Here is a 14,028-nt window from a genome sequence, read left to right as displayed (position 1 = left end):
CCGAAAGGGGTGTGTTTGGAAGAGTGTAGAGCTAACTATTATATATATGAGGTACGTAGAGGAAGGTCAATCTATTTGCCAATATCATTTGGTATGTCCAACAAGCTAATATAATGCCTTTGTTCCGATTTTTCTTTGGATGGTCTAACTATCCACTGAATTCTGACGTTTGGTGCAGCTAATTGGGTGCTTAAGCTCTTGCATTAGTTTTTCGGAATGTCAAGTATTTGTTTTATCTTTCTTTTGTCTGTCTTTTATATATATATATATATGTGGGAATGTCTTTAATGGGACTCAAAAATTAGTATTCTAGAAAACATTATCATGTCTTCAAGTTCAACGGGAACACTCGTAATAGAATCCATTGAATTTGTTCATAGAGATTGTAACTATTAAATTAATGTTTTAATGAAACAATAAATAAGCAAATAATTTAAGAGAAATCATATAGACAATAAATAATTATACCACCAACTTTTTTTTTAGTTATTAGGTTTTTCGAATTCCCAGAATTTTTATGTTTAGCAAACAACAATACATATTTTATTATTTGGTCATTTTTCTAATATTTTAAAGTAAATATATTGAAAAATATTACCTATTACTATATATTAAAAAAATATTAAGTAGATATGAACTACTTATGTGTTTTTTTATGTGCTTTTTCTATAATTACAATTCCCTAGTTTAAAGGGAAAATAACACATTTATACCCCGTGTTTTAGTGAAATATCGAGTTTAACTCTCGGTTTTCAAAAATGTCGAGTTCATGCCCTCTGTTTAACTAAAATGACGAAATTATACCCTCTGTTTAACTAAAATGACGAAATTATACCCTGAAATGAATAACAGCGTCACAAATCTCCATTTCATTGATATTATATCTTATATAAGAAAAACCGAATAAAATCTAAATCAGTACCCTAACTTCCAAATTCTCAATTTTGAAATAAAAATAGCCTTAAATTGAAATTAAATAATAAAACTCATACCTTCTAAGAGATGACTTCATTCCGTGTTCGAATTGTAACTCTAAATCCTTGATTCTCTGTTCGAATATGCGATTTTGATGACTATCAACTATCGATGTTTACCCATTTGCATCTTTCTGTGTTCTTCACGATTAAGAGACTTTTGTTTATTTTTTTAGTTTTTAAATAAATTACATATATGGCGCGAATGACTAAAGATAATTGTGTTTATATATAAATATTATAGTTAACGTCAATTAAAAGTCAATAAAAAGAATATTCGTGACACTGTTGTCTATTTCAGGGTATAATTTCGTCATTTTAGTTAAACAGAAGGTATAATTTTGTCATTTTAGTAAAACAGATGGTATGAACTCGACATTTTTGAAAATCGAGGGTTAAACTCGACATTTCACTAAAACATAGGGTATAAATGTGTTATTTTCCCTAGTTTAAATGATTAAATTTTGTGAAAATGGCTCATCTTTTTTTTTTCTATAAATAGGCATTAAATTACAATTCCCTAGTTTTTATCCGCAGATGATCATAGTTATTACGTTGATATTGGGTGATTTTATGTATGGTAAATCTCTTCAAGATGTCATCCATGATGTTTTGCAACATGTTGTAACATCTTTTACGGGTCTCAAAAGATCTCGCAAGATACGATTTGGTCCAATATTTAGGGTAATTGTTGGTTTTATTACAGATTTAGTTTTGTTAGATTCTACCTTGAATATTTTCATTCACATCAGAAAATCCTAAAGAAAGCATATCCAGCTTGAGAGATTGTGTAGATCAAAAACTATTCTGAGCATTCTTGTGTGTTCATATACGTATTATTGATCCACTAAATTGTGAGTGATATACATTGATCAGTTTGTAGTCGTGAATGACGCACAGATCGTATATGTTCCGGTAACAAACATTTGGGTAAGTGTTTGAAAGGAAGTATGGGGATCTCAAATTTAGGAGGAGGGCGAGTTGAATTCATGGATAGATATATGAAAAGGGCACTAAAACGTGAATCATTCATTTAAGATCATTATGTAATATTTTTTTACCATTGATTAATATATTTTTTCTCTACTAGGCTATAACCTTCTAACGTAAGTTACGTTGCAGATAATTGTGTTTAAAATATATCAACCATTCAAGTAATGATTTTGAAGCATTTGAGTCTTTTCATAAGTATTTAACATTATTTAGTGACATCCAATCATCCAATAGCTTATTCTTCTAATAGAAACTAAAAGTAGATTAAAAAATAAAAATAAAAAGAAAGCTTTGGAAAATTCAAAGCATATTACAAGCTAAAGAGCGGTTGATCATGAAAAAATAAAAATAAAAAATAAACAAGGGAGGGCTAAGCATATAGACAATTTAAACTCCTTGTGTTAAATTTTAGCTAAATTAACTTAAAATTATGAAAATAACCCGAACTAAAATAAGATTCATGCACCATATTACAGAGACGTACACATATACGTTGAGATATTTCTTTAATATTTAGGTAGTTAGGCTATAATTTTAATTGAGAGTAATCATTTGGGTATTTCATATGATTACTTCTAAAAACAAATCCAAATCAAAAGCTGTAAAAAAATGAGTGATGCTCCAACTAACCCTCTTCCATAGATATATCCTCATGATTAAGATCATTTTCCTAAAATATCTTACATTTGGAATTGTTCTGAATGGTCCGAGGATTTTATGGAGTGGCGTATACCTGCTACAAGAAAAAACCTACCCTTGATGAGTTCGTAAACACGAGGTTCATACAATTTTGTTTGAAAGTAGAGTTTTTGATAACCTTATCAAACATTTGGTTCGAGGATTGAGATGCTTGCTTAAGGCATAGACGAGCTTTGATAGCTTTAAGGCCATATGCTATTGACCGCTTTCCACGAATTTGTTTGGTTGAGTCACATAAATTTCTTCTTCTAGATAAACCATTCAAAATTTTTGTCTCTACATCCGTTTTCCAAATTTGATAATCATTATGTGCGACAATGGCCGTACGAATTATGACGGATTTAAAGATGGAAACGTGAGAGAAATTTTTGTCGTAATAGATCCCTTATGTATAGGTATATGTAAAATCATTTGTCTAGGTAAAACCATTTAAAACAAGTCTAGCATTCAAGATTTCAACTTGTCCATTAATTATTTCTTTCTATTTTGGATCCATTTACACCCGATGGATGGATCCATTAGAGACAATAATGAGCTTAAATACATAGACTCGATCTCTTGTGAGGCTTACTTGCCTTTTCATGCCTCCTAAATTTAACTTCCCAAATGTAAATAGTGAGACTTCTAGTACGTCTCCTATGTTTGCTCAGATGCGTGTTTTAGCTGCTAGCACCATGATCGAAGAGTTGAAGTCACTTTTCATAATCGCGTCACTGCTAAGAAGAAGGAGCTTGGTGTTCTGAGTTTGATGTGACCTTCAATTGAGAATACTGGTGAATCGAACCTCTTAGGGTCGTGATGCCCCCTTTGGTGCTAATCAAGATAATGATGAAGAAGGGGCACAAGTGCGATTAGTATGAAATTTGAAGTTTTCAGTTTGATTCTTTCGTCAACATGAACCTCTTTCGCTATGGTCTGATATATTTCAGCCTACTCTGATACTCTTGATATTATATTAAGACTTTTATGCTTATTATATACTCGTGTTGGTGTTCATTCTTGGAATTCATTTGTGCAAATCTTCCTATTAAGAGTGTTATTCTTTTTTGACTTTATGGATGCATTTAGGGGGTAGAGAGACACATTAGCATTGTCATTTATTTTTACATGTGTGTTTTGACTTTAATTTGTCCTTGCAAATATGTTTTACTATTCGGCTATGTGTTCAGATTCTTATTCACTTTATGGCTTTGACTGTGAATACTATGACGATTGATGAAGAGATACCCTTGTTAGTTTTTCCTAAAAAAAGCCAAAGATCGAGTTAGTTGGCTATGTTTGTTGTTTGAAAAAACTGTATTAAGATGTCCTACATCATATTATTAACATATTGAAAAAAATATGTTGGTTGTTTGGACATATCGCGACAGAAACGATTATGTGAGTATTTGCACAAATATGATTAATTGTGTGATTCGCTTCCGATATCTTCTCCACCGAATCAAATTGAGGCTATCTACAAGGAAACTCTAGTAAAGCATCGTGGCTAGGATTTGACTCATATCAAAGAGATATTCTTCCCATAAGAGTCGGGTTATGCATTTTAGGTTTTCTAGAAGTCATCGAGCAAAATTTTGTTTCTATGTGAGTGCATTTGATTATGTCTTGGTACATCTCCACTTATTTTATGCGATTGGCGTAATAGAGTATGTGTATCGAGATAATACAAATACCACATATGTTGATCAAATACTCGGGAATGGTTTGAGGGGAAGTGAGAGGATCTCAGATTCAGGAGAGCATAATTTAAATTCATGGATAGTCTTAGGAAAGGGAACCAAAAAATTGATCATTTAGATAAGACCGTTGTGTATTGATTCTACCATTGAGTAGTGAATTTTTCGTCTACAGGGAGTATAGTCTCTTCAGACGTAGATATCTTTCGCCGAACTAGGTTATCAATCTCGTGTCTCTTTAATTTTATGGTTTTAGCTTTTGTACATCAAACTCGTATAATATATTGTCACGTAATTTGTCTGTAACATCTGAAGTGACATCACAAAACATATATACATAATTTCAATTTTATTTTTGGCTTCGATTTATAATTTTTGAAAATACAAATGCGGTTCCGATTTATGATTCTTGAAAATACAAATGCACTAAAAAGATAATGGAAAAATCTATTCGATGGTGTGGAGTTATTTTTAAACTTTTCCATTTAAAACCTCAAAATTACAAGTGAGTACACCATTTTTCTTCTTTATTTGTAACTTGTTTGAAACGCTTATAACACGTTAAACGCAACGAGCTTAATATGTTAAGAAAATTTGAATTAAATATCATGAAGTATTATATAATATATATGAAAATATGTACTTATTAACCCCCTCTCGAGGGTTTCGAAATAGGCCTAAAGCCCCATCGATCCCTAGTAGGCGGTATCTACCGTGGGCACCAAAATTGCGAAGCCTCATTAATCTAGCCCACCTTGCCACAAAACACATGAGTGATTTTCCTCCAATGGTCTAGTTTTATTCCTGACTCAGCCTTCCGCTCGATACGAGAAGAATTTCATCTGATTCAATAGGTGCGTGGGATTCAGCTAGGCTCCACGCCCGACCACCTTGACGAGTATCATGAAATAGTGTTAGGGTTGACTAGATTAAAGTGCATTTATAAGTTTATGATCCTTTTTAAAAAAAAAATAGACACAAAATTATGAATTTAATAAAATTTTAATTTTTTCCCTTCAATAATTTATTTTTGAGACAATTTATTGTATTAATCTATCAAGGTTTACTTAAAAACATGCATAGCCTTCACTGGTTGTCAAGAAAATTGCATAAGTTTCATTTTTTTAAGTGAGAGTTAGTCATATAGATCATTTAAACCCTCTATGTTAAAATTCTAGCCGAACTATCTAAAAATTAAAAAAAAAAATAGCACATTTAAACCCACTACATTAAAATTCTAGCCGAACAATCTAAAAATTAAGAAAATAGCCCATGCATCATACTATGGAGACGTATGCATGAGTTGAGCTATTTATTTAATATTTTAATTATTGAGCGGTAATTTTTATAGAGGGTGGTTATTTGGCTAGTTGCAACGATTTTTTTTTAATTATCAATTAATTGAGTAACTAAACCACCAAAATTTGAATATTTGGTAAATAACATACCTTTTGTAAATTTTAAATAAATAGTCATTATAGTGATATGACATTGTTTGAACGTGTTTAGCATTCTATTTATGCCAGAGTTTGATGCTTATTTACAATTAATAATATCTTTTTGGTTTTGTTAATAAAATCTCGTGATTATTTACTTAAAATTTGTCAAAAATTGGTTATATATAAAAACTTAATTTTCATTGTTATATATCTATAAAGCCCTTAAATTATTGTAATCCTGATTTTCAAGAGATTAAGTGAAGAGAGAAAAATATAATGAATCAATTCATTTTTTTTGTGTGTGGATAAATTCAATTCATAACAAATTGTATACATTAAATTAGCTAGATATTGAATTGGACTGCATATAAATTTTTTCGTCCGCATAGTTTATTTTTTCTTACTTAGTGTAGCACTAATTAAACTATACTTATAAGGAATAAATAGATTTGTTTATTTTAGTTGTAGAGTTTAAATAGAAAAATTTTATTATATTTTTTTGTCGTAGTATACAAATATTTGTGATGAAGTAATTGTATATACTTCCAAAAAAGAAATTAATAACAAAATAACAGAAAAACCGCTTAGAAGGTACCAGTACCACCAACTAAAGGTGTAAACGTGGAAACAGCAGAGAGAGAGAATAGAGTACAAGCCTAGAGGAGAAAGTAGATATGTTTTGAAGAGTATTTTAGATAGAGAAAAGCATCAATTATTTTACTTTTTTTTATTTATATATAAATTTTTATATGCCTTTGCTTGATGTATTGGATTTGGAGGTTGGATTGGGTACGAGTCTTTTTTTGGTCCTTTGGACTCACCGCTTTCACTTCCGTTAAATACTGCGTGCGGCATACGTTTACTTCTCTCTCTTCCTTGTTGACCTGGCATTTTCGTTTCTCTCTCTAAAATAAAAATTACAATACCGAGAAGTTATAAATGAGAATTTAATTATATTAAATTTTCTTCTTTTCCGTTACCTCATTTAGATCCAACTTCCATGTTTAATAAAGTTTCATCCCAATTTTAGTTTTTGCACTCCTTCCAATCAGCCAGACAAATAATTTAAAATAATTATTTATTTGAGAAATAAGTAAATTAAATATAGAATTCTTAAATATATTGGATACGCATGTTAAGAATCAGTATAAAAAAATCAGGGAAAAAAAGGTTTGAATTGTTATAATATTCCGAAGAAGGGGTTTTCTTTTGCTCTTGCCCTGAAAGTTCACCAACACGTATTAAGCGCCCTCATTTTTTTTTCTTCAAGGTTATACTTATATCCTTTTACTCTGTTTATTTTGTCTCTATTTCATTCACTATTTTTATTGGGATTCATTGTTTCTTCTTGATTAAGGTTTGTTTACTGAGTCAATCCCTGTTTTAATTTATTACTAAAGATGAATGAGTTTCCAGTGAGATATCTGACGTGTGGAAATTTACATATGGAAATTTATGACGCATTGGGTTTCTTTCCGATAATGCAATTGCAAAGTTTATGTTTTTGGCCTTTTCAATTGAGTTTTGATTCGCTTTGGTTGATTGATCTTTAAAAGTCAGAAAATAGGCGTTTGAGAAGAGGGTATCTGTAAAATTGTGTTATTCTTTCCAACCCGTAATCTTTCCTCTCTTATAATGGAAATTTAAAATTAAATTTAATATTGAGACTGTTTTGGTTAGGTTTAAAGAAGAGTTTTATTTATTTTTATTTTTCACTGTTGTATTTCTTTAATTTCAATGCCTAAGCATGAGGATTCCTGTTTTTGTTTCAGCTTTAGGTCGACTAGCTTTTGATGATCTTATACTCATTTGATGAAACTGCTCAGAATGGATGAAGAATCTCAACCTAACGAGGTCTGATTCTTTGCTTACAACCACAGCCATACTATTTATTATTATTATTATTATTATTTTTTTTTCATATTTGCAATCTTTGTTTTTATTTTCTAAATCATGCGCCGCCGCCGTTGGCATAACTCGGTACATCATCGTATGCCATTGTTATACCCTAATTTTTCTGCGATTTAGGAAATTTTTTCCCTTTTCTCTGCTTGGCTTAAAAGGTAACAGAAATTTGTGGAAATTTTATGGATCGCGCTACTCTTCTTTTTCCGTTGCAGGATCCGTTGTCAAAGCACCATACAATCGATCCCGGCGAGGACTGCAATGAAATTTCTGAAAGTCAGAAGGTAATGTGATATTAATAACCCTCCATCAGGGTCAATATAATCGACACTTCGAGACGTGTCTTTTGAAAAGAAAAAAAAATTACTATTCATTTTTGTTAAAATCCCGCTTAATTATTACAATGCTATGTAGGTGTGTGGTAGATGGAACCCAGATGAGGCATGTCGTCCGATAGTCGATGATGCGCCGATATTCTATCCAAGTGCTGAGGTTTTTTTATTTTATTTTATTTTTTTAAATTTTTGTGTGTGTGTGTGTGGAACATTTCTCGTTTTTGGGCTGTATTCATTATTCATCGATCGACTGTATCAGGAGTTTGAGGACACGCTAGGCTACATAGCCAAAATACGGCCAATGGCTGAGCCGTATGGCATATGCCGGATCGTCCCTCCGTCTTCGTGGACCCCGCCGTGCCCTCTCAAGGAGACCAAGATTTGGGACCACGCTAGTTTCTCTACACGGGTTCAGCAAGTCGACTTGCTCCAGAACAGAGAACCCATGAGGAAGAAAAACAAGAGTCGGAAGCGAAAACGGAGGAGTTCAAGGATGGGAAAGACTCGGAGGAGGACAGAGTGCGAGTCGGAAGCTAGCAATTCCTCAGAGTCTGATGAGACGTTTGGGTTTCAGACGGGGTCCGATTTCACTCTAGCGGAGTTTCAGAGGTACGCTGATAACTTCAAGGAGCGTTATTTTGGAATGAGGAATACAAAGGAGGTTACAAACTCGAAAGGGTATGGAGAGAACAAGAGATGGGAACCGTCTTTGTGCGATGTGGAAGGCGAATATTGGAGGATTATTGAGCAACCAACGGATGAAGTTGAGGTATTGTGTCGTGGGTACAGTGTAGGGCTATAAGGACTGTGTTTATTTTTGTTTGGGAATACTGATACTACTCCGCTTTGTCGCAGGTTTTATATGGAGCCGATTTGGAGACTGGAGCGTTTGAAAGCGGGTTTCCTAAAGCGTCAGTGGAAGAAGTCGGATGTGATACGGATAAGTACGTTAAGTCGGGTTGGAATCTGAATAACTTTCCGCGCCTGCCCGGTTCTGTTCTTTGTTTTGAAGAAAGCGATATATCAGGCGTAGTTGTTCCATGGTTATACATCGGGATGTGTTTTTCATCATTTTGTTGGGTATGTCTACGTCACTTTCCATTGCTTTTTTTAAATTTTTATTTTTATTTTAGTACTTCATATGCATTTAGGTAATAAACTCTTATGCATAAGTGGGCATTATACGATTGGCTATATCTCTTGAAAAAAAAAAAATTAACGAATTCTTCCAGAACTATGTTTCTTGTACTGTGCTTGTTTGTTTGGAGCCTTCTTATGTATTAATTAGCAGCCATTATGAAAGAGTCAACTCTTTTGGGACAAGGTTGTTAGATGATACATGCCTTTATTCTACTTTTATGGGCAATAGCAAGGCCCTTTTACAATAAATTTAATCAGGTTCAGGCTTAAAACTGTTTGGAAAAGCATGATGTTATCATTACCGTGTAAACTCTGGTGGAATTTAGGGATATGTGGTAGACCTTTTGAGTAAAAAGCTGAATAAAAAGTCTTAGAAGCGAAGTTCTTGGCCTCTCTTTGTGTGTCAATGGTTCTATAGATACTTCAATTTCGTTCGTAGTTTCGAATTGGAAAGATGTAGTTGTGGTTATTTACCACAACAACTTGATAAGATATCTAATAACCCTGGTCATTAGCAAGCTTTTTGAGCCGAGTTGTTGCTTTTTGAGTTTATGATATCATCTCTTTTTCATCAAACAAAATGAATGCATGAGTGTCTCTGCTGTTTTATTTAGTTATCTATATAAGTGGACGAAAATCTCTGTTTCGCATCGTTTGGTTGCACCATAATTTTACTTGGAACTGTAAAACTAGCTTTTTCTTTTTACACTGTTAATTTCATCGTGGGATTTGAACAGCATGTTGAGGATCACCACTTGTATTCCCTGAATTATATGCACTTTGGCGAGCCAAAAGTATGGTATGGAGTGCCCGGTAGTCAAGCATCTGCTTTGGAAGATGCAATGCGAAAGCACTTGCCCAATTTGTTCGAGGAACAACCGCATTTGCTTAATGAATTGGTAAGCATCTTATCAGTTTTGAAAGAAGTAATTTTTTTTCCTACATATTCATACCCGATTTTCACTTTTTTTTTTTCCCGGCATTGTGCCTTTTTGAAAATTGTGTATGCTAAGCTAATCTAATCGAATGCTCTCAATTAAGGAGTAGTCTTGATCTTGTTCTTTGAATTAGCTCACCTATTCGAGTTTGGGGCTTCCTCATAAGCATCTTTCCAAATCTTTATGATCCTAAATATTGATCCCAGCCATGTTTATATTGCCAGAAATTAATAATTCATGTAATTTAAACATATGGCAGGTCACTCAACTGTCCCCTTCAGTTCTGAAATCCGAGGGTGTACCTATTTACCGAACAATCCAACATTCGGGCGAATTTGTTCTCACTTTTCCAAGAGCATACCACTGTGGGTTCAATTGCGGGTTCAACTGTGCCGAGGCAGTAAATGTGGCACCTGTTGATTGGTTGGCTCATGGACAGAACGCTGTTGAACTTTACAGCAAGCAACTCCGTAAGACATCGATTTCCCATGACAAGTTGCTTCTTGGGTCAGCTCAGGCGGCGATCCGGGCCCTCTACGAGATTTCAGTTCTTGGGATTAGAACTCGAAGAAATTTGACGTGGGAACGAGCATGTGGGAAGGATGGGATTCTTACCATGGCAATCAAGGTAGATTTCACTGATTTTTACGTTATAATAATGATTTTTTTCTTCTTCTTTCTCTTACCCTCCTCTCTATGTCTGCAACAGAAAAGAGTAGGTATGGAAGAGGAAAGACTAGATCGCCTGCCAATTTGCTTAAAGCTGCAAAAGATGAAGACAAACGATGATATGAAAGAAGACAGAGAGTGCTTTTCTTGTTTTTATGACCTGTACATGTCGTCCGCGAGCTGCAAGTGCTCCCCCGATCGGTTTTCGTGTCTCGAGCACGTGAAACATCTCTGTTCGTGTGAAATAGACAGAAAATGCGTTCTCTTCCGCTACACAGCTACTGATTTAAGTACACTAGTCGAAGCATTAGGAGGTGACTTGGAGGCCTTGAAAATGTGTGCGTTAGCTCTGAATCCTTCGCTAGTTTCAGTCGGCAAAACAGTTGATTCACTTGATAAAGACCTGGACAAGAATTCCGCAAGTAGTTCAAACAGTGGCGATTCTTTGAAAGTTTTTCAATCAGAAGTCAAGCAGGAAAATGGAAGTGCAAGTACATCTCATATCACCACGGATCATCATAGCGATAGTCGTGGAGTTCCAGTTTTGAAAGCGGGGGTTAAGACAGAAAAAGAGTGCCGTATCGACTTGAATCTCGACTGTATGTCTGATGAGCTTGAAAGCGGCTTTTCCTATATATCCAGGAACAAGCCTTCAAACAAAGGCATAGAGAAAAACCATGCATTTGATGGCAATAAGTTCAGAATCCGCGTACCTTCGTCGTCTTCTCAGGAACATGTACCGTTAGTCGACTTGACAGAAGATGAAATCTTGGATCCCCGAGATAACAGTACTTCCCTATGGAGTATGGGTCATGACATTGAGCTTATAAATATTGGTTCAATTGTTTTTGGAAAGCGATGGAGTAGCAAGCAAGGCATCTTTCCGAACGGTATGTAACTGTGTGATGATTCCTTGGAAATATATCCTTAAAGTCGGTCCTAAGATTATTTACAAATATGCATTGCTTCGTTTAACTTTGTGTTTCAGGATATAGAAGCCGTGTCAAGTTCTATGATGTGCATTGCCCGACTAAAGTTTGTAGCTATGTGTCTGAAGTTTTTGATGCTGGGCTATTCGGTCCACTGTTCAAGGTCTACCTCGTTTAAATCCCATATAAAATTTCGTACATCTTTAATCATTTATTTCACATGCGACGCAATCAATGATATGATTAATTATTTTGAGGCAAAATTGATTTGTATATGTACACTTGATGACATTAGTCTCTCTCTCTCTCTCTGAGTTTCATACTCAATGACACCATGTTTTCACCATCGAGTTCATCAGTTTTGTATCTTTGTTTTATTTCGTGTAATATCCTCACTTTTCTTGTTATTTTGCTGCGTGAATTTCAGGTTTCCTTGGAAGAAAATCCCGAGGAATTATTTTCAAATACCTCAGCAGAGAAGTGCTGGGAAATGGTGGTGGATAAAGTGATCAAGGAAATAAAGAGACTGACCAATCTAGGCAGAGCAGGATTTCCTCCTTTACAGCATTTGCAGGCCATTAATGGGCTTCATATGTTTGGGTTTCAATCCCCAGCCATTAAGCAGGTAGAGCAACCTATTACTATTCAAAGTGAAGATTCAAGTGTCGAAAAATAATCAAGTCTTGTTCTAATAACAAAAACAAATGTTCATATCAGGCGATAGAGGCCCTCGATCCAGAGCATCGATGCTCGGATTACTGGAACAGAACAAATAGCGATGCGAATAGGCAGGCAATCGAGCCGGCTTCCTCTTCAGGAGGAGATCAGAAGACCAAACTCTTTGGCTTTAACTTGGCACAGGAACAGAGTCCCGGGACAGTAGGAGATGATGATGACCTAATCGATGACGAGGCAAAGATAGTGGTCAGAGGATTGTTGAGGAAAGCGAGCCCTGAAGAGCTGAAGACACTGCACCGAGTGTTCCGCGGCCAAGAATCCCGACTGAAAGTAGCTTTTGCAGAGTTGGTTGAGGAAGAGATTCAGAGAGATGTACATAACAGATAGAAAAAAGTTTCAGGAGGGAAGTCAGTCAATATAGGGCCATTCTTTCTCACTCAGGATAGCGTTCATTCATTTAGCCATTTTGTTAGGTCAAATTCTTTTTGGGGTTTTTTTTTTTTCTTCTATAGAAAGGAGGTTAAGAGAGATTTAGGGTCTTGGGTGAGTTTTGCGCGGAGATATTTGCAATGCCATGCGCTCACAGTTGACAGTCGTGTAGTGTTAGCACAGCTTCTCGACTCTGTAGAGGATAGGTTGTGATCGAAATCATCCCAAGGTTTGATTGCTTGTACATGAGAAGAATTAGTTCTCTAACCTCTACGAGACACATGTCAGAAGCATCAATTTTGCTGATCTGGGTTTCAATAATTTCAGGGAAATAGATTTATTCAATTGATTTTATTTATCTTTTTGCTCTGCTCATTATTTTCCTGGTTACAAGTATTATTCATAAAATTAGAGAAAATATTTGAAATGTGGTATAGGATCAAACTGGAAAAAAGTAACATAATCGTCTGTGAATTGAGAACTAAATCACAAAGGTAAAGAGAAACAATGCCTTTTGACGATCGTTATACGGTGATTTACAAGAATTTGCACCAGATAAACTACACTTTTTTTTATATAATCTCAGCCATGACTAGGATCTCATGAAAGTAAAAAGAAACACGAGAAGAAAAGAGAAACAGTGTCTATTGATGATCATCATTCACGAGAATGAAAACGGTGATTTACAACGACAAGAATCTGCACCTATTGAATTACAGCCATGACTAAAATCTCAAGAAAGTAAAAAGAAATCTAAAACACTAATGAAAAAGTCACGAATAAAGAGAGAAAAAAAATTGATCATCGAATCAAAACAGAAACTCCAAGAATCGGAACAAAAAAACCAAACCCACTAGGCCTTCCATCCGAAACCGGTCCAGTGAATCATGAAGCCAAGAACAACAGAAACCGCCAGGAGCACGTTGCAGAGGCACCGCGGCGCAGCGCCGGAGGCCCCGTTTTCCGGCGAGCGCGTGAGCACGAACTGATCCTCGGGCATGGGCTTCGAAACAGCCGCGGGAGTCGGGACTACCTGGACGAGCCCGTCTCCGTAGAGAGAGTAGTCGAAGACAACCTTGACGGCGTGGATGGTAAAAGTGGGGGAGGAGTAAAGATCCGGCATGGTGAGCTGCGAGCCGTCGATGGTGAAATTGAGGCGCGAGTTGTTGGTGACGACGAGCATCTTTCCGGGGAGCAGCGTCGGAAGCCGGGCTCGGGTCCGGA

At 35.3% G+C, this 14,028-nt stretch overlaps 1 protein-coding gene across 2 annotated transcripts; it reads left to right on the top strand.

The window, feature by feature from the left end:
- The first annotated feature begins 6,788 nt into the window (after positions 1 to 6,788).
- On the top strand, positions 6,789 to 13,149 carry LOC149385014 (lysine-specific demethylase JMJ18-like). 2 transcript variants are annotated; one of them, XM_089625958.1, is made up of 12 exons: positions 6,789 to 7,051; positions 7,560 to 7,635; positions 7,902 to 7,970; positions 8,101 to 8,178; positions 8,281 to 8,790; positions 8,877 to 9,101; positions 9,899 to 10,060; positions 10,359 to 10,727; positions 10,809 to 11,658; positions 11,757 to 11,860; positions 12,125 to 12,322; positions 12,415 to 13,149. In XM_089625958.1, the coding sequence occupies exons 2-12, from the start codon at positions 7,594 to 7,596 to the stop codon at positions 12,760 to 12,762; spliced, it is 2,955 nt and encodes a 984-aa protein (XP_089482084.1). In that variant the 5' UTR covers positions 6,789 to 7,051; positions 7,560 to 7,593; the 3' UTR covers positions 12,763 to 13,149. The 2 variants fall into 2 exon arrangements, with proteins under 2 accessions (XP_089482084.1, XP_089482083.1); XM_089625957.1 differs by having other exon boundaries at positions 7,554 to 7,635.
- Positions 13,150 to 14,028: the final 879 nt, after the last annotated feature.

The sequence above is a fragment of the Urtica dioica genome, chromosome 9, assembly GCF_054948205.1.
Source record: "Urtica dioica subsp. dioica isolate 48M chromosome 9, U.dioica_male_clone48M_v1_H2, whole genome shotgun sequence".
In the NCBI taxonomy this organism is placed as follows: domain Eukaryota; kingdom Viridiplantae; phylum Streptophyta; class Magnoliopsida; order Rosales; family Urticaceae; genus Urtica; species Urtica dioica.
Note: the sequence above shows the minus strand (reverse complement) of the source record. Positions and strands in the feature narration are given on the sequence as shown.